This window comes from Sciurus vulgaris, assembly GCF_902686455.1.
Source record: "Sciurus vulgaris genome assembly, chromosome: 7".
NCBI classification, from domain to species: domain Eukaryota; kingdom Metazoa; phylum Chordata; class Mammalia; order Rodentia; family Sciuridae; genus Sciurus; species Sciurus vulgaris.
This window is the reverse complement of record NC_136467.1, coordinates 139,500,137-139,520,359: the sequence shown is the minus strand read 5'-3', so window position 1 is coordinate 139,520,359 and position 20,223 is coordinate 139,500,137. Positions and strand designations below refer to the sequence as shown.

Below are 20,223 nucleotides of genomic sequence, written 5' to 3'. Positions count from 1 at the left end.
AGTGATGAATTAGAGAACTAGAATTTATTGGGAGGTAAAGAAGAGAAGGCTATTTTCAGAGTCACTTGTCTTTGAGCAGGAAATGGGATTCAAACCACAAATGGTTGCTGGCCTTTGATAGGTCTACAAACAATGTTTTATTGTAACAGAAAGGAAGGCAGAGCCTGTGGGTACGGAGGCAGGTAAGTGGTGGGTTTTGTGGTGAGCATCTGGTGGTGTGACTTCCCCTATTGAAGCATGAACTGGGGAAAGAATGAAGGCCCTCCTTCTAAATGGGGAGTCAGCCTGGAGAACCAGCGCCTCCCCTTTTTTTAACCAGTACTCCTTTAAAAGTCATCCTTATTTTCTGTTTCCTTTTCCCCTTTATATAAGGATTAAAAAAGAATTTTTCCCTCAGAGGTACAGTACAAAAAAAATTCTTTTTTAAGCTCTTGCTAGGTGAAAGGACATTTAAGTCTTTGCTTAAACATAGTAAATGTAACATTTTTGTTTGGTATTTTTTCATTTCTCACTAGGTGTGTTAGTTCACTTTCTATCACTGTAACAAAATATTTGAGATAAACAACTTAAAAGGGGAAAGGTTTATTTTGGCTCACAGTTTCAGAGATTTTAGTCCATGGTGGCTTGGCTCCATCACTTTGGGCCTTGTTGACATGGCCCTCTGGCTGCCAAGCCATGCAGCCAGCTTACTGATCCCCACGGAGGAGCAGCAGCAGAGCAGTGCAGCAGTGAAGTGACAGAGGGGCAACCAGGTGGTTTGCAGGGAGGGTGTCAAGCACGGCCTGTGGCCACGTGGACCTGCATAGCTAGCCAACACTGAGGTGAGCTGAGGAGCACCAACATGTCATCCTTCGGTGGCCAGGCCTGGGCACCATACGGGATGCCTGCTGCCTTCTGCAGCTCCATCAGATGACCTCAACCTCCCACTTCCTGATCTGCCATGAGAAAATGGAGGTGGGGCAGACTTGAATGAAAGTTGGGGCTCAAGAATTGACCAATAGCATTAGTGAGTTTCCAAGCCCTAATTAGCATAAATTTGGACCAATAGCAGTGACCCATACGCTATATAAACCCCTAGACTAAAGCACACTTGGAGGGAGAAAATCTGCTATCAGGTTTCCTTTTGCATTGCAAGAGTTCTGTTCCTACTTCTATTCTTCAGGAAGTCCAACTCTTATATTCACTCATCCTGGTCTATGGATTTCATTCTTCGAATTCATGAGACAAGACCCCGGAATGAGGAAGACAGGGATGGCAAGCTGCTGCAGTCTGCTGCAACATTGGAGGGTGTGGCCCACCATCCAGAGCTGCGAAACTTCTTGGCTGCAACCTTACATAGACCCCATCCACCAGCGGAAGCAGAGAATCAGTTTCATCTCAAAATTCTGGTTTCACTGTGGTGATGAGAATATCATGGCAGGGAATGTGTAGTGGAACAAGCTGCTCACCTAATGGCAATCAGAAGGCAAAGAAGGAGAGGAAGAGGCTGGGGGGTCCCAATGTCCCCTCGAAGGGCACACCCTCAATGACCTGAGTTCCTTCTACTAGACCCCACCTCCTAATGTTTCCATGACCTCGCAGTACCACCGGTGACAGGCTGGCAACCAAACCTTTAGCATATGGGCTTTGGAGGCACTTCAGATTTAAATCTCATCATTAGGTCTACAATCAAAACTGGGTTGCAAATTCATGGAGGAAAGATGTGACTATATTAATATCATACCTTCATTGACTAAACAAGAATTTTCTGAGTTCCCATTGGGTGTCAGGCACTCTTTTATAACAAGGAGTAAGAGACGTACTGGTTGTCAGGTGTTCACAGGCAGAAGACATAAGAGACACAATGGACTATATATTGTATGGAAGGGTAACAAGAGCTATGAAAAGGAGGAGTGTAGTGGGGACCTGAAAGTGTGGGATGCGGGAGAGTTATAATTTTAAAGCAGGAAGTCAGGGCAGGCCTCAGTAAGAAGGTGACAAATGAGCAAAGATTTGAAGGTCGTGCAGTTACCTGGGGGAATACAAAGAACAAAACCATGCTCAAAAAACACGTTTGCTAATAATCCTCTGCTCTTACAAATTTTGAAGGAATTAAATTCCCAAATTGGAGAATCAACTGTGAATTTGCCTGAGATGTGAAACATTTTTGGGAAATAGATACCTTCAAAGAGACGGGTGCAAGGGGAGACCGAGGACACAAGGAGAAATATTCAGGAGGACTTAAATAAATTAGTAAGTGGAAGTCTTAATTCCAATTCCTATTGGAGTTCTCCAACAGCCAGGAAGAGTTCTTAGGGAGGCACTGAGAAAAAGTGCTTATGTGGGGAGAAGGTGCATCATAAAACGTAGAATTGGTGAGCACTCAGATCTGGGTGACTATTTTACTTCCCTGAAACATATGCATGCTACTGTTTTTATACTAAGTGAACACTCACACAGGTCTCTTTGTTTCTGTTTGTATGTTTTCATTTTCCCCCAAGTTCATCATATCAGTAACATCTAGAGTAGAAAACACTTTATTGGTACTCCTGCTGCATCTTTTGTAGCTGACTGTCTAAAATCAAGCCCCAAGTTAGGCATAGTGGTGCACTTGAGTGCTTAAGGTAGGAAGATCACAAGTTTGAGGCCAGCCTCTGCAACTTAACAAGACTCTGACTCAAAAAGGGCTGGGGATATAGCTCAGTGGTCTGGATCTAATCCCCAGTACCATAACAACAACGAAATAATAGTATAAAAAGTCAAGTCCCAAATAAAATCCACAAGGAATTATTGATAAAAATCGCTGGAATGAAGTTGCAGTTTAGGCCTAAGCTGAATTACCCTCACAGTTTCTGGGTGTGTCTACATATGTCCTGAGAAGTGATGAGACCTTCTATAATCTCTTTAAGAAGTTCTCCCCACCTGAAGTCACTCCTCTGAAGAGAAAAAGAGTCAGGGGACACTGTTGGTATAGTGATGAAGTGCAGAGGTAACTTTGAGTACAGCATGATGTCTCTAACTTTAGCTTCTAGTATAATCCCCATCAGTTTCTTTCTTGTGCTAGGAGAGAAGAGCAAGTTAAATAGAAAGATGTGTTTGTCAAAAATGAAAAAAACAGCTGGGCCAGGTGGTGCACACTTGTAATTCCTGCTATTCATGAGGTTGAGGCAGAGGATCACAAGCTTGACGCCAGCCTGGGCAACTTACGGAGACCCTGTCTCCACAAAAGAAAAAAAAAAAAAAATAGGGTTCAATCCCTAGTACAAAAACTAACAACAAAACTGTCAAACCTTCTGAACACACGGCAGGACTGAACCAAAACTTATAAAACAGAAAGTGCTTTAAAGCAGGGAGGGAGATTCTTCCTGTCAGTGGAGAATTCAATGAGATTCTGCACCACAAAAATCTGGGTCAGCAGCCTCAGGGTCTTGGCACAGAGTGGCAACTTTATTAGCTGTGCAAAGAGGCAACATGGGGGGGGGTACCCTAGTAGCAGCACCACCACGAGCAGTCAGTGGCACTGGTGGCCTGGCAGAGTGGCTGAGTTGATTCAGCCCAGCACTATCAGGTTGAATTTAGCAAATGGAAATAGTGGCAGCAAGCACAAGCTGCCTTTACAAGGATCCCAGAATTGTGAGATCTTAGCTGAGGCAATGTAAGAATAGAACAGCAGATGCCTTAGGGTTATGGAGTCTGGAACCAGGCTGTCCTGTCAAAGCTTGCATCCGCCATTTGCCAGCTATTTTTTTTGTATTGGGGATTGAACCCAGGGGAACTTTACCACTGAGATACAGCCTCAGATCTTTTAACGTTTTGTTTTGAGACATGGTCTTGCTAAGTTGCTCAGGGCCTGGTTAAATTGCTGATGCTGGCCAGGAACTTATGATCCTTCTGCCTCAACCTCCCAAATTGCTGGGATTACAGGTGCATGCCACCATGCTCAGCCCATTTGCTAGCTTTTTGAAGGCCCGATACATTATTAATTTCTCGCCTTTCTCCTCAGTAAATAATGATATCAAGCTCATGGAAATGTTCAGAAGATTAAACGAATTCATGAATGAAAGACATGTCTAAGGAAAAGTGATTGATAATAATAAACACCAAGAGCTAACATTCTTTTCATCATATGACATCTCACATTGGTCCAGTCCAAAACTACCTGGTATGTAGATTAAATGCAAGAAAATACATTGAAAAAAAGAAAGAACAGATCATTGCACCAACCCAAAATCCAACATAGACATAAAGAAACCAAAGAAAAGTGTAGTCATGACTGCATCCATTATAAAGTTAGCGAATGCTTACTACGTGCCAGGCACTTTTCTAAGTGATTTATTGTAACTTTAGAATGTCACATAAGAAAACTTCATAACTGCCATCATTATTACTATTTTTTTTGCGGTGCTGGGGATCGAACCCAGGGCCTTAGTGCTTGCAAGCACTCCACTGACTGAGCTATCTCCCTAGCCCATAACTGTCATTATTTAACGATAGAAGGTGTGGGCAGATAGGGGACAGATTTTTCCACTGTATATTTTTATTATTTCTTTTTGAACAATGTTACTTTCCTTTATTTTTAAATGCCACATAGGCAGTTCATGTTCCTTACATCACCGTTACATAAAATTATGGAAAATCCTTTTCGCGCCGCGCACCAAGCGGATCTTCTTTCAAATAATTATGCACTGACTAATTGAGATCCCAGGCCTGGTTAAACCGCAGGGGGGCCGCCATAACTACCGCGGGCGGCTAAATCTCGCGGGAACCCGAAGACCAGGCAACCGGCCACGTGACTCCGCGGGCGGCCGGTACTCCCCGCCTCTCCGTATCGGGCAGCCACGTTGGCGACGTTAGGCAGTCAAGATAGGGGCGTGGCGAAGGCCCGTGCGTATTACGTGCCCCGCCCCTCCCTTGACGGAGCCCGGATGAAGAGTAACGCCATTACCGCCGGAGCCGCCGAGAGCACTCGCGGACGGGGACTGGACACTGGACCGGCCGCGCCATGAGACTCCTCCCCCGCCTGCTTCTGCTTCTCTTGCTGGTATTCCCCGCCACCGTTTTGCTCCGAGGCGGCCCGGGAGGTGAGGCGAGGGGAGTGGGCTGCGGGGTTGACCGTCAAGGAGACGCCAGCTACGACAAGTTTGAAGTTGGAGGCGGCGGTGCTGCGGCTCCCGGGGACCTCGTCCACTTCGCCAGCCTCTCCCCTTGCTCCCCAACCCCCGGCTCGTGGTAGGCGGCCGGCGCGCGTGCGGAGCTCACACCCCGCCGAAGCCTTGGTCCGTTCCGCGCGGAGGGCCGTGCCGGAGCGACCTTGCTCCTCCGGCCCGGACCCGCGCCTGCAGAGGTGGCCAGAGCTGTAGGGTCCGCGGCCCGAGCTGCAGGCTAGGGGGCGGCGGGCTCCGCTGTGCTGGAGAGCGCTGCAGGCAGCCCCGCTTTCTTTTTTTCGGCCGCCTCCGGCGCCGCTCCGCCCCCATCCTCTCGCTCTCTGGGCTGACGTGTCTTTTAGCTGCCACGCTAGGAGTCCGCCTTAATTCATTTGCTGAAACTCTTGTTTTCTGCACACCCATGCTGCTAGAGCATCTTTTTCTGGTCTTCTGTCTTCGCATATCGCCATCAGATTCCTGTGTGTTATCGGGAGGCTTGATTTCCGAAAAACTCCCCATCCTCACTCAAGTTGTCTGCCTGTGCTCTGGAGAATCCCTGCAGGTTGTCTGTCTGTAACCACTTTTTTGGTTGGAAATAATGTATTGTGCTGGGGATCGGGGAAGTGGACTTTGAGCCTTACTTTTTTTTTTTTTTTTTTTTTTTTTTTTTTGCATAGGTTTGTTCATTCCAACAGTTAATCTTGGGTGAAAAAAACTTAAAATGTGGAACCTTGGCTTCTTGCCCTGGTATCATGAACTTCGGTTTTCTAACTTGTAAAGTGAAAGAATTAGTCTAAGTGGTTACTAGAATTCCATTCCATAAATTTAAGCTGTCTGTGTGGCCTAATGAATGATAATGACCAGCGCCCACAAGCTGTTTGGCAAAGAAGAGTGAAGTGACTGGTTTCTATTTCGTGGCTTGTATAACTAAATTACTATGGCCAGAGAGGTTTTTTTTTTTTCTTTTTTACTGAAAATGACTTGTAAAATTAGGAATGTACCATTTTGGTTCTTGTTAGCAGTAAGAACTCAAAAGAGGTGAAAAAACTTGAATGCTTAGTAATTTAATATATACAGTTTCTCCTGGGCTTTGCACATGCTTCTCTTCCCACATTTTTATCCCCCTCTTCTGAATTGCCACATCATCATTCTTTCTGAGAAGAGTTGGAAGAGTTGCAGGAACTTGGAAATGCTTTTGAGGGTCTTGCCAGAAATATATTGTGACTTACTTAGAACATTGCCTACAAAACTGATTTATAATTTCTTGGCATTATGATTATACATAACTTTGCTTATGCTGTTTAAAAAGTATCTTAAAATATGTTTGTATCCATATGCAAAAATAAGTGAACTCTTTATTTGCTCTCAGTCCTGAAGTTTCCAATATGTTTTTACTAAACAATGTGTTTTATGCAAGCTAGTTTTTACCATGGATAGGATACAGGTATTAGTCACTTTGAGTTACTTGCTATCAGATTCTAAGAGTTTCAGCTGTTGTCAGCTCTAATGTTTCTTGTCTAGATATTGAGAATGTTGTTTTCTTTTTTTTTATTCTATATGATTAATGACAGGGATTAAATTTAGGGGAGTTTCCTACTTTTGTATCAGATTTATTTGTTTATGCCCTTAACCAAATCACTTGAAGTTCTATATTTGGGATTCCGGGGATCTTTGGTTTCTACAGTCCAACTGTTGGATACTTTTAAAATTAAACAGTATTTACCATTAAAATTAACAAGCAGTTGTTAGAACTACTAGTAAAATAATACAAGTATTTTTAGGTGCAATGTAATTATTCCTCATTCAAGTGTCATGGGAAACTGAGTTATTCCAGTGTGAACATTCTGTTGCTTATACCTGATATTTAAAAAAAGGGGGGTGTATTCCAGATAAAGGTCAACTGCTTACTTTGTATTTTATTAGACTCATTAGCAGTGGCTCAGGATCTTACAGAAGATGAAGAAACAGTAGAAGATTCAATAATTGAAGATGAAGATGATGAAGCTGAGGTAGAAGAAGATGAACCCACAGATTTGGTTAGTGTTATATACTGTTTCATACAAAGTTTGTCCTTTGGGTGGTTTTATTATTGATCAAAGTGGATTGAAGTTGGGAGAATAGAAGCTAGTCATTGAGGATAGAGCATGTATATTGAGTAGGGAAGGAGACATGATGCATTTAAAGAATGATTCAAGATCATACAGACAGGCATGAGTTTAGGAGGCTAGTGGTATAGTGGGACTGCCACTGGACCAGGAGTTGACAGGTTTGGGGTCCATCGTGTTTACCCAGCAGCTTCTCTTTTTGGGTCTCAGTTTTCTCTTGCTTATTTTCTTTCTTTCATTCAACAAGCAGTCATCAAGTCTCATGTAGTGAGTGTTTGCTGTTCTGGATGCTGGGTTGGACAGATGAGATATTTTCTCTCATAATTCATGTTCTTGGGCAGTGTGTATGTTGTCTTGGTGGGAGGAAGTAATGAACAGATGATAAATAATATGTAAAATATGTTCTGTAAAGACTAAGGGAGTTAGAGAGGATCTCTTAGTTGTCCAGCCATGAAATTTTTTACTGTATAATTATAGTAAAACAGAATGGCAGGCTGGAATCATGATCATTGCAACTTGCTTCTAGATAATTTCATTTCCTCTTTGGGACTGCTGTCCTATTGTGAAGAATAGATGTTTTACATAGTTTTGTTTTTCCTTTTGGTACTGGGGATTGAACCCAGGAGTAGTCTACCACTGAGCTACATCCTCAGACCTGTTTTATATTTTCATTAGACACAGGGTCTTACTGAGTTGCTTAGGCTGACTTTGAACACACAATCCTCAGCCTTAGCCTTCCCAAGCTGCTGAGATTATAGGCCAGCACCCCTGTGCCTGTAAGTTAAAAAAAAATGTGTGTGTGTGTGTGTGTGTGTTCCTTTACCAGCTTCTGCTTTTTCATCTTTCTATTACCTTCTCATTCTCTGCTTACTCCCTTTATGTTGGTGAAACCTATGGTTTTAACCACTACCACCCTATGTTAGTGACTTTCTAACCTCCTGCTTTACTGAGCACCATACCTGTATTTCCAGCTCTTCACAGGATAGCAGTATCTGGGTGCTGCATTAAGTACCTGAAATTTTATGTCCACAAAGGAAGTCAACACTGAACCATCCATCCCTCTTCATATTTCCTGTTTTGATAGACTCCAGTGATTTGAGCTGTTGTCTTGTTACTTCTTCCATTTCATTTAATTCTGCAACCCATTAATCAAATCTTAGATGTGATTTCTCCCAGTTTTGTTTTTTTTTTTTTTTTTTTCAGGTATACTCTTTCCACTTTATTCCTACAGTTTTTGGTTCTAGCCTTCCTTTCTCTGATCTTTTTCTACTTAAGGGTCTTTTTTGTTTTTTTCCCTGAGATGGGTCTTGCTATTTTGCTCAGGCTGGTGTTAGATTCCTGGACTCAAACGATTCTCCTATCTCAGCCTCGTATCTATCTGGGACCACAGGGGTGTGTGGCCCACTGCTGTCTCTTAGAGCCCTTCTTGAGTGTCTCTTTTCCCAAAAGTAAAAACTTTAGTAAACGAATGGTATCATTAAGGATATTTAAAATATAATACAATTTCTCAGTCATTGAAAGGTTTGATTGCCTTCTGTCATATGAACTGGGTATGGAGAATTTTTTAAAAGTATAATACAGTCTTTATCTGTTAGAAGTCTTATCTGTGGGAGAAAAGAGTATTTTACATATATAAAATGTTCAGTGCTAGTGAACAATGGCACCTATAAGCATCTCAGTTTATGATTATTCAACTGGAGAGATGATGCTTCTCTGAGGTTTAACATTTTAAATGTCAAATTTGTTCACATTTTCATTGATATACAGTTTATTATAAAATCCCATTTAAAGTATACAATTTGATTTTTAGTAAATTTACCAAGTTCTGCAAGACAGCTCGTTTTAGAATATTTCTATCACCCCAATGAGATCTTTGATCACTTACTCCTTCTCTTCTCTCTCTCTCTCTCTCTTTTTTTTTTTTTTTTTTTTGCACTGGAAGGTTAACCCAGAGGTGCTTTATCACTGAGCTACATCCCCAGACCTTTTTATTTTTCAGTTTGAAACAAGATCTCATTAAGCTGCTGAGGCTGGCCTTGAACTTGTGCGCCTCCTTTCTCAGCCTCCCAAGTCACTGGGATTACATGCTTGTGCCACCACACCTGGCTCGCTCTTCTTTAAAACATTTCTTCCAAATTATGTGACTGATTCTTATGGGGAATTCTTCCTGTTAATCAGAAATCAGAGTGGAAATTGTTGTAGACTGTTAACAAGATCCTTGAACAGGGGTGGGCAAAATTTGGCTCCAGGACAGATGCTGCCTTGCTTGTTCATTTATTTTCTGTTACCACTTTCAACCCTTGAGCATTTTCAAGAGGGATTTTATGGTTTGCAAAGCTGTATTTGCTATTTGGCATCTCCTAGATGCTTTTGTTAGAAATGCAGAATATCAGGATTCACTCTAGACCCTGAATCAAATCTGCCAGATTCCCAGGGAATTGGTATGTACATCTAGATGCACTGTTCTAGTTTAATTTAACTGATGAGATACAGTGGCATTCATACCACTGGTACTGACAAAGCCATGAAGAAGCAATATTTTTCCCAAATCTGTTGAATTCTCCATATTTAAGTGATCTTTAAAAAAAAAAATCTCATAGTAATGCCTTTTTAATGTTTTTATCTTAGGCAGAAGATAAAGAGGAAGAAGATGTATCTGGTGAACCTGAAGCATCACCAAGTGCAGATACAACTATCCTATTTGTGAAAGGAGAAGGTAATACAAAATTGCTAGTTTCAATTCAGATATAGGAATTTTTGAATGCCCAACTTGTTTTTAATTGGGTCGGGGATGCATCGGTGTAATATTTGGTCTTTTTCATCATCTTTTGTATAAGGAGTATTGTACCAAAAGGGCACATCTTTTTCTTAGAGCACAGAATTTGGATGTTATCTGAAGTTGAGATGCTCAGTTCAGCCCCTAAGTTGGAGTGCTCGAGTGTAGACAAAAGAGTTCAGCATATACCTAGCTCCAGTCAGTTATTAGTTAGTGTGTGACTGGAATGATCTCTTGAAAAGGATTCTGAAACCAAGTTCACATTTGGCAGAAAAGTGTGCCAGAGTCCATTAGTAATATCTGTGTTGCATTTTTTACTCTGAATATGTTCTAATTTCCTTGTCTCTCTTGTTTCTTAGATTTTCCAGCAAATAACATAGTGAAGTTCTTGGTAGGCTTTACAAACAAGGGTACAGAAGATTTTATTGTCGAATCCCTAGATGCCTCATTTCGTTATCCTCAGGACTACCAGTTTTATATCCAGAATTTCACAGCTCTTCCTCTGAACACTGTAGTGCCACCCCAGAGACAGGCCACTTTTGAGTACTCCTTCATTCCAGCAGAACCCATGGGTGGACGACCCTTTGGTCTGGTCATCAATCTGAACTACAAAGATTTGAATGTAAGGCCTTCTAAACCATTTTAAATTTTTAATTTTTTTTTAAGGTTAGAGATTGCTGGGGATAATTGACATTGTTAAACATTTTTTAATACAAGTGCCTGTTTTGTAGTTGAAACCTTGGTAGGCACCAAGGATATAAATGTAAATTGCACACATCTTCAAGTTTATAATTCAGGGAGAGGTGGTTGAAAACAGCAATGAAACTGCTAAGTAATCCATACTAGAGCTATCTGTGTGATTAGGTGCTGTTGCCTCAGTGTGGAAGTGACTTGAACTGGATCTTAAAAGGAAAAGGAACATACGCCACACAGAGTCTACTGCTTATTTAGATGTTAATATACGTAGTTTGCTCCTGCTATTGCCTGTTTTTTGCCCATTTTACCACTTCTAGATTTTTTGTAACTGTTTTTCCATCATTTTATATGCTCAGATTAAATAAAACCAGCTCTCTTTGCGGGGTGGGGAGTGGATAATATAGGAGATTGAACTCAACTCAGGGCACTTTACCATTGATCAATCTATGTCCCCATCCCTTTTTTATTTTGATTTCTTTCTCCCTCCCCTCCCCTCCCCTCCCCTCCCCTCCCCTCCCCTCCCCTCCCCTCCCCTCCCCTCCCCTCCCCTCCCTCCCTCCCCTCCCCTCCCCTCCCCTCTCCTCTTTTGTGTTCTCTTCTCTTCTTTTCTTTCTTCTTGGTACTAGAGATTGAGTCCAGGGATGTTTTATCAGTGAGTTACATCCCCAGTCTTTTTTATTTTTGAAACACTAAATTGCTGAGGCTGCCCTCAAACTTGCAGTCCTCCTGCCTCAGCCTCCCCAGTCACTCAGATTACAAGTGTGCATCACTACATCTGGCTTATAAAAACAGTATAGCAGCAGGTTTATGGGTTGGCTTTTATTTATGAGAACCAAATGTCCTTATATAAGCTTTGATGTTTTATGATTTTTTTTTAATGTATATCCAGTGACTGAACGAGAGAATCCACTAAACTTTTACTTTCGTCAGTTGACCTCTTGGTGATACCTATTCTTCAGAGGAGAACACATCTAAACGATTTCCTTTTCAAAGTTTTTTTTTCTTGGAAGTTGTTCATGGTTTTCATCACCCTAGTATTAACATGTTTATCTATTTCTGAGTTAAATTTCTTGTGCTACAATTAAATTTTTCATTTTTAGAGTTATTTAGTAGGAAGTAGGAAAGTTTTTTCATACTTTGTTTTCAAAATATGATATTAAGTTCCCTCAACTTTATAGTTATGTAGTTTGAAAATTATCAGTTTCATTCTTACTTTCAAATAGAACTAATGAGTAGTTTTAGTTCCATTTTGAGTGTTATTTTTATCAATATATTCTGATTTGTGGGATTGTTCTCATAAAACACGTTGAAATACCTTGAAATAAAATTTACATAATTACTATTTATCAATAAGTGGTGGATTTGAAAATGTAGAGCGTTAAACATTGAGAACAACTGTCTATGTCCCATTGATTTCTTCAAGACCTTACAGGCAAATATTTTATACTGAAAATCAGCAACTCATTTATTATGAAGGAATTGGTTTTCAGCCCATTGTCAGTTTAGAACATAAATTTGGGCTGAGGAGATAGCTCAGCTGGTAGAGTGCTTGCCTTGCAAGCACAAGATCCTGAGTTCGATCCCCAGTACTGCAAAAAAAAAAAAAAAAGAACATAAATTTGACTTTTGTTTAGGTCTGTATGATCTGCCACTGCAGCTACTGTTGTACATTTTCATGCATCCTTCCATATGTCGGAGGATTGCAAGCAAACTCAGACTGCAGGTATCAGAATGCTGTATGAGTTTTGTTTCTTTCTGCAAGTTTTATCTCATATTTACTCTCCTTCCTTGGTTCTACATGCTACCTCCCCACTCCTCAAAGAAAGTGGAGTATAATTTTAACAAAGTTTGAGACACATTTATTTTATGGGATAAATTAACATCATAATGTTGAGTCCCTGACATTGACTAGTACAAGTGTATGACTTTGTTAAATTTCCTTCTACGTGATAGGAAAGCTATATGAAATTTGTTAGGGTATCAGTTTTAAGAAATCTTATATAAATAGAGTTCCTTTCTTCAGTGCATTTCAGATTTTTGTAATTTTTTTTTTTAAATTTATTCTTTAAACAGGGCAATGTATTCCAAGATGCTGTCTTCAATCAAACTGTTACAGTTATTGAAAGGGAGGATGGGTTAGATGGAGAAACGTAAGTGAAAGTTATAGAACTGATCTCTCAGGGTAGGACTAAAGGGCATGTTCTGATTTCACAGTATTGTTTTAAATGGTCAAAAATGGAATGAGCTATACAGATTTGGTGAAGTCTTTACTACGCAGATCCATACTGTATGTGATTCTTGTATGTATAATACCAAGCTAGGTAGGATGATTCAAGCTGACAAAAAATCCTTTAAAAAGTAGTAATTGGCTTTCTGTCTTAAATTCCTTTCGACTTACTGCTCTCAAACTGATCATTAGCCTAAAGCCGAGTTGTATGCCTCTAAAATTACTAATTTTTGTAAATTAGATTTTTATCTTGAAAAATGTGAATCATTTTTTAGTTCTTACACATGTTGACCTAAAGTAATTTTTAAATCGGGTTATACAGAATAATCTAAAATTATGAAATTTTGAGAATTATAGTTGTAATTAGCAGTGTTATTTCTTACGAATTAAAGCCAATATGTGTTTTTTCCTTTTATGCCAGAATCTTTATGTATATGTTCCTTGCTGGTCTTGGACTTCTGGTTGTTGTTGGCCTTCATCAACTCCTAGAATCTAGAAAGGTAATTTGAACAACTCTTAGAGTCATTTTTTAAAAACTGTTATAGCACTAAAGTTAAGCTAGATCTAGTACTTCATGACTTATTACTCTCACTATAGGTTTCTAGACTTACAGCTTCATTGTACCTTTTAAAAATGAAACCCAAAGATGAAACCCTGGATATGTGGCTTGAATTTGTTGAAACTTTGAGACATGCATACAATTAGTGTCCTTTATCTACATCCTCCAGTGTGACCTCTGTACCTGTCTTGTCCTTTTTTTTTTTTCTCCCAGAACTGGAGATTGAACTCAGAGGTGCTCTACTACTGATCTGCATCCCTAACCCTTTCTTATTTTTTATTGAGAAAGGGTCTTGCTTGTTGTTGAGGATGGCCTTGAACTTGATATCCTCCTGCCTCAGCCTCCTGATTAACTGGAATTACAAATATGTGCCACTGCACCTGGTTGTTATTTTAACACTAAAAATTTTTAATTCCTCAAATTCAGAAAGATTTGTTACATATACTTACACTTTTTCATGCTGTTTTATCTGTAATCCATCCAGCTTTTTATATTTACTTCATTATTCTTAATTATAGGAATCATTCTTAGTGAATGAGTCCTTTCATTTGAAAAAGAATGAATTTGACTGTGTTTGTCCTATTGGTCAAACATCTACTTGATTAAGTGGTAACACTAACGTTCCTGCCACAGTCATGGTTCTCTCAGGACTTGGTGACTAACTCCTCCATCATGTCTTCACTGCCCCCATCCTCTCCCCCTTTCCCTCCCTCCCTCACTCACTGTCTTGCTTCTTTCCACCCCACAGAAAGAAAAACCCATACTGTTCTAGTGGGAATGTATTCCATAAAATGTGTCAAATACTGTAATATAATCCTTTAGACCCCAAACAGTTACTCTCCATTTTGAGATTGTTTATGACTATCTTTGTCTTGATTTCATAACAGTTGAATTTTTGCTATACATTTACATATTTGGTTTGCTTTTTCATTTAAACAAATCCATTTTTTAGTCTTTGTATTCAGAATCTAACTTATGATCTAAACAAATAATTCTGCTTATATAGATAATGAATTTTGCTTGTTTAGTTGTATCTAGCTTACAATGTCAGGCTCTCTATTTGCAGCTTTTGAGTAATTATTCTGAATTTTATTGGCCAGAAATTTATTCTTTATGATTTTGATTCCTAAGTGGAAAGAAAATCATTGTATGAGTAGACGTTCTTATTTGGTCCACCAGTGGTATAATATGAAGTTTTATAGCAAAGATAAAAGATCTTTTTTATTGTTATTTTTTGTAGTACTGAAAATTGAACCCAGTGGCACTTTGACACTGAGCTACATCTTCCAATCCTTTTTACCTTTTTATTTTGAGACAGGGTCTCAATAATTTGCTGAGTTGACCTCGAGCTTCCCAAGTGGTGGGGATTATAGGCATGCACCACTCTATCCAGTTAATTCTTTATACTAATGCTAGACATGACTTTACTCTTCTAGTGGATAAAACATTTGTGTTAAGAGTAGTGTTTTAACTCTGGTAAAGAGCATACTTTATTTACTGAGATATCAGATTGAATTTTTTATTGTGTTTTAAAAATTAGAATAATGGAACTCTTTTAAAATACATATTTATTTCTCTTAGCGCAAGAGACCCATACAGAAAGTAGAAATGGGTACATCAAGTCAGAATGATGTTGACATGAGTTGGATTCCTCAGGAAACTTTGAATCAAATCAGTAAGTAGTCTTAAAAACTTGGTGAGAAGTTTTTCTCTTAAATGGAAATTAAATATCTTAGATTTAGCAAAAAATACATGGTCAATACTTCTTAGCATTCATCTTTTCCATTTGTGTAGAATCTATAACAATGATTAATGAAGACTTTGAACATTTATTCTGTTTGTAGTATTTTTTTATGCTTTCATCTAGAAATGCCTCCAAACCTGCAATTTACTTACAAATATGTGAATTCTTTACATTCCTAATCTTTTTTCTGTCTCTTTTCTTTCCTGTTGCTTCAGTGCAGAGTAGAAGAGGTGAGGCAATTAATTTTTCTAATAGTGTTTGCTAGAGTTTTGGGGGCTCTTGTATAGCATATGAATGCTTTACAGCAAATTTAATGAGTAATAGAACTAAATTTTATTGGAAAAATCACTCCCTAAACCTAAAATATTACCTGAGTTTACCTAACATATCTATCTCACATTATTACATAGGAAGTTTGTTAAAATATCAATTTATTTTTATTTTTATTTTTTTGTAGTGCTGAGGATTGAACCCAGGGCCTTTTGCTTGTAAGGCAAGCACTCTACCAACTGAGCTATATCCCCAACCCAAAATATCAGTATTTAATGTAGGATTTTTTTTTTTTTACTCCAGTTGATGAACTTTTTAAAAAAAGCATTTATTATAAAGCAGTATAGCCTCATTGCATAATTCTAAGTTGTACAGTATTGAAAACATCAACTCCTGGCTTTACAAATCCCATTTTCAACAAGTGATTGGTGTTAAGTTTACATATGTATTGTGGGTATTTTCTGTACATCAGTTTCTTTGTGAGTATTCAGCACAAATGGTTTTTCATTCTTACAAATAATGCTATACTAAATACCCTTATGTATAAATTCATGTGATGATTCCTTGAATATAGAATCAGTAGGTCTTAGATTATATGCATTTTTAATTTTTGTGGAAAATGTCCCATTTCCATCCCAAAAGTTAGTGCTAATTTATATTTTCAGGAGTGTGTTCTCCACTTTCACCACTCATTCTTAAGTATTAAATATTAGGAATGTTTAAATTTATCATATAAGGTGGTATCTTAGTGTTCTTTACATTTTTTAAAGAATGAGGTTCAACTTCTTTACACATGCATTTACTGACTTTAGTTTTTAGTTCTTTGTTTTTTTTCCCTTTGAATTGGTATTCAAGCACTTCTTGGTTTTAAAAATTGAACTGTTTTCCCTATGACTTTCTGTAAGCTAGCTCTCTCTATTCAAAATATAGTTACTGTTTGACAGGTACTTTAATAAAAGTGGGTACAAAGTAATGAGAGCTTTGCGGGATCTTCTAGGAAAGTAGGAAATCACTCCCAGGAACAGTTGACCTTTGACTGGAGACTTGAACGGTTGGAGAAGGACTCTTCAAGGTTTTTTGTGCTATGCAAAGTACTTTTGACCTATCTTCTGGGTAAAAGGAGCCATCGGACTCTTTGAAGTAGAGGAGTAACATTTTTATGTTTTAAAAAGAATTTATAATAGCTTTTGTGGAGGATAGTTGGCATGTAGGAATTATTGGAAGCAGGGATGCCAGTTGATGATTTCAGGAATGCACTGGAGAAGTCATTAGGGCCTAAAGTGAGGCAGAAGTTGAAAGATGGTGCAGAAGTGGAGAAATTAGGGCTTTTGATGATTTTTTTTTTTTTTTTTTTTTCCTTTTTTTTTGAATGCTGTGGGGAGGAGTGAAAGAGCACTCTGAGCTTAGGCCGCTGGATACATGGGGATACCATTAATGTTCCATAATCCGAGGAAGCAGACAGAACACATAGAATGAGCAGGGATGATTTGGATTAGGTGTGTTGGTTAGGGGTTTGGAGGTGATAGTGTGTTTGATTGGCATACACAAATACACAAGGGCCTGTGTTTAATCCCCGGGAAACAAGAAGAAGAAAGAAAAAAGACATGTTGAGTGGAAAGATCCTTGGAAACTCCTGAAAGTATTTAAAAGTTGCACAAATGAGTCAGGATTTGGAGACATTGGGAAATGATAGCATAGGTGGTAGCTCAGTTGTCGGAGTAAATAATTTGTATAAGGACTAATTTCTCATTGTGACACTCAGTATATAGTTTGAAGTAGAGACCATAACCTATTTATAGTGCATTGGATTTACTTATGAAGTCCTTATATTTCAAATACACAGTTTTTAAAAATAGTTAAATTCTAAAAGTCTTATAGCAGAATTAACTATCTCCTTTTTTAAAAAATAAAAAAGTTATAATTAAAAACTAAAGTTGTTGGGTATGGTTATGCATGCCTGTAATCCCCGTTATTTGGAAGCCTGAGGCAAGAGGATCGCAAATTCAAGACCAGCCTGGGCAGCTTAGTGGTAGAGTACTTGCCGTGCATGTGCAAGGCCCTGGGTCTATCCCCCGCACTGGGAAAAACAACAACAAAAAACTGCTAAAAGACATAGAAACAGCTGTGGAGCCCACCCCTCAAAAAATATATATATACATTACAATAGATTGGGAAATTGATTTCATTCTACCTTTCTCCTGAACATATTCCATGAATTTAAAAGCCAAAAATTATTGCCCTATGAAGCAAAATTCAAATATTTTCATTTGGCAATATTGAGTATCTGCTGTTATAATACTGTTTATTATCATTCAGGTGCTGAATGATAAAAGTGTATGTTTAGAATATTCCTGTTTTAGTGATTTACATTTTTACTTAAGTAAAGTACATGTGTGAAATATTTGAATAGTCATGATTATACATGAGAATGAATAATATGAGTAACTTAACAGGAAAAGGGATCCAGTTAGAATCAGGGGAGGACTTGATGAAGGAAAGAATTTAACTACATTGGGTGCTTTCAGCTCATGGGTCATTTAACTGCAAGGTGGGAAAGCTGTTACATATATATATACTGATGAGAAAATTGCTCTCAAAAGATGTAGTTTGCCAGGAATAGGCAAAGTAGGTTTATTTCATTCATGTATTTCCCCAATGAGACATAATACTCAAAGATGGTTGGATTTAAGGTCACTGAAATTATTTACTTTTTTGAGATAGAGTCTCACCGTATTGCCCAGGCGAGCCTTGAATTCTTGAACTCAAGTGATCCTCCTGTCACTACCTCTTGAATAGATGGACTGTTCGTGCATGTCACTATCTGATGAAATATCATCACTTTTCAAGAACTACTTTATTTCATATAATACCAGTTTGTGTTGAGATTTCTTCACTTAATTCAAATATCCTTTACAATTTTTGTTGTTGTTGTTTCAGTTCAGGATGAATTGCATTGGTTGTTAAAATCTCTTATGTCCTTTTAAATTTATAACAGCTCAAGTGGTGGATCACTTGTTCATAGAAAAGTGCTTCTCCGGCTGGGGATATAGCTCAGTTGGTAGAGCGCCTGCCTCGCAAGTACAAGGCCCTGGGTTCAATCCCCAGCACCGCAAAAAAAAAAAAAAGAACAGTGCTTCTCAAACTGTGTACATATCTCTGGCAAGTCTTGTGTGGAGGCAGACCTGGACTCAGTAACTCCAGGGTGGGGCCCCAGCTTTCCTGTGCCTGACAAGCTCCCAGGCAATGCAGTGTTGCCAGATCATACTGAGGAAAGAGACTCTGAGAAGTCCTGCCTTCCTGTGTTGTCTCATTGTTTTCTCCTAGCATCTTTTAGCTAAAATTTGTGGAAGCTGGTAGCTAAATATATTAGGTTTGGTTAGATTTAACTTAATCATTTTTAGCTCATAAGCAGTTCTTCCTGAGTCTTATGTCGAAACATGGCATCTGATTGCCCCACCCTGAGTGATGCTAAAATGAGTGTAAGCTCAGGGTGCCATCCTCATGATCTTTCTTGGAGAGATTAGGTCTTTCCTCTGCAGATTGGAAGTTAACTGTGTAGTGTTATTTTGACATCATAGAGATGTCCAGTTCTCTAAACTGCTCGCTACCAGTTTATAATTCTTGCATAAATCAGCAGTGTGTCACACAAGAGGTAGAATTGATGATTTTCATTTGTCATTTCTTCTGTTTTTACTAAGTACTAAACTTTTATAAAGGAGCCCTTTCATCAGCTGGAACTCTAGTCACAAGTTCCCACTGGAAAGGCAGGACAAAACCTTCTCTTTAAATAATATTCAAAGTAAAGAGTTATTGTAAAAACCAACTAAACAGTGACAGGAAGTTTTTCTCATTTTCTCTCTTTTTTAAATTGCTGTATATAAACTTGCATTTTCATGAAGTCTGTATGTTTCAACCATGTACTTAACCGTCAACCATGTACTTAAACTCAGATTGTTAGTTTTTGGCTGTTGGGATCCCTTTTGAACTGCCTCCAGTCTTAACCTTTTGACCTTCAAATGATTGGTTACCTACTGGAAATCCTGATCTGTACTTGTCTGCTGAAGACATGGAGGTGTCTTTGAAGACCTGAATGGTACTAGAAACTAAAACCTGGGCTCTAGGGATGTCATTAATATTGGGCTTCTTGTTTCAGATACAAATCTTTTTAAAATCACAAATTCATACTGATATTTTCCACTCAGTTTTAATTAATATTTTTATTTGATTTTGTATTCTTGGATTTTTTATTTCCTCTTATGCTTGATTCTTTAGAGCTCTTAACTCTCAAACATAAGCATTCCTCAGAATCACCTGGAGGACTTGTTAAGCACAGATTGTTGGGTCTCCCATCATTAGAGTTTCCAACTGAGCAGGTATAGGGTGAGACCAAGAAATTGAGCATCTAAGTTCTCAGGTGATTTTGATAGTGCTGCTCCAGACCATACTTTGAGAGCCACTGTGGTAAAAGATCGTTTCAGAGTAAAGAACTTGAGCCAAATTGCAGATGGCTTAGGAAAAACAACTTGTTTCTTTCAAAGTTGGGACATGAACTTTATATACTTGAGGATAGAAAAAAGAAAAATCAAAAGAAAATTGTGAAGAACTTGGAACAGAGGATATGTTTGGAAGCAAGAGGCATCCTAAACTTTGAGGGCTTAGTTTTACAGAGGAGCAACCTGACACCTCAGTATGCAAGAAGCTGGGAGGTCAGAAAACTCTCCTC

At 38.8% G+C, this 20,223-nt stretch overlaps 1 protein-coding gene across 1 annotated transcript in view; it reads left to right on the top strand.

Moving 5' to 3' along the window:
* The first annotated feature begins 4,879 nt into the window (after nucleotides 1-4,879).
* Nucleotides 4,880-20,223, top strand: part of SSR1 (signal sequence receptor subunit 1) — a 33,811-nt gene continuing 18,467 nt past the window's right edge. The window contains exons 1-7 of the mRNA XM_079147537.1: nucleotides 4,880-5,060; nucleotides 7,047-7,159; nucleotides 9,857-9,944; nucleotides 10,364-10,626; nucleotides 12,774-12,850; nucleotides 13,349-13,427; nucleotides 15,068-15,161. Of these exons, the coding sequence (XP_079003663.1) occupies nucleotides 4,982-5,060; nucleotides 7,047-7,159; nucleotides 9,857-9,944; nucleotides 10,364-10,626; nucleotides 12,774-12,850; nucleotides 13,349-13,427; nucleotides 15,068-15,161 (793 nt within the window). The 5' untranslated portion in view covers nucleotides 4,880-4,981. The remainder of the gene's footprint in view (nucleotides 5,061-7,046; nucleotides 7,160-9,856; nucleotides 9,945-10,363; nucleotides 10,627-12,773; nucleotides 12,851-13,348; nucleotides 13,428-15,067; nucleotides 15,162-20,223) is intronic.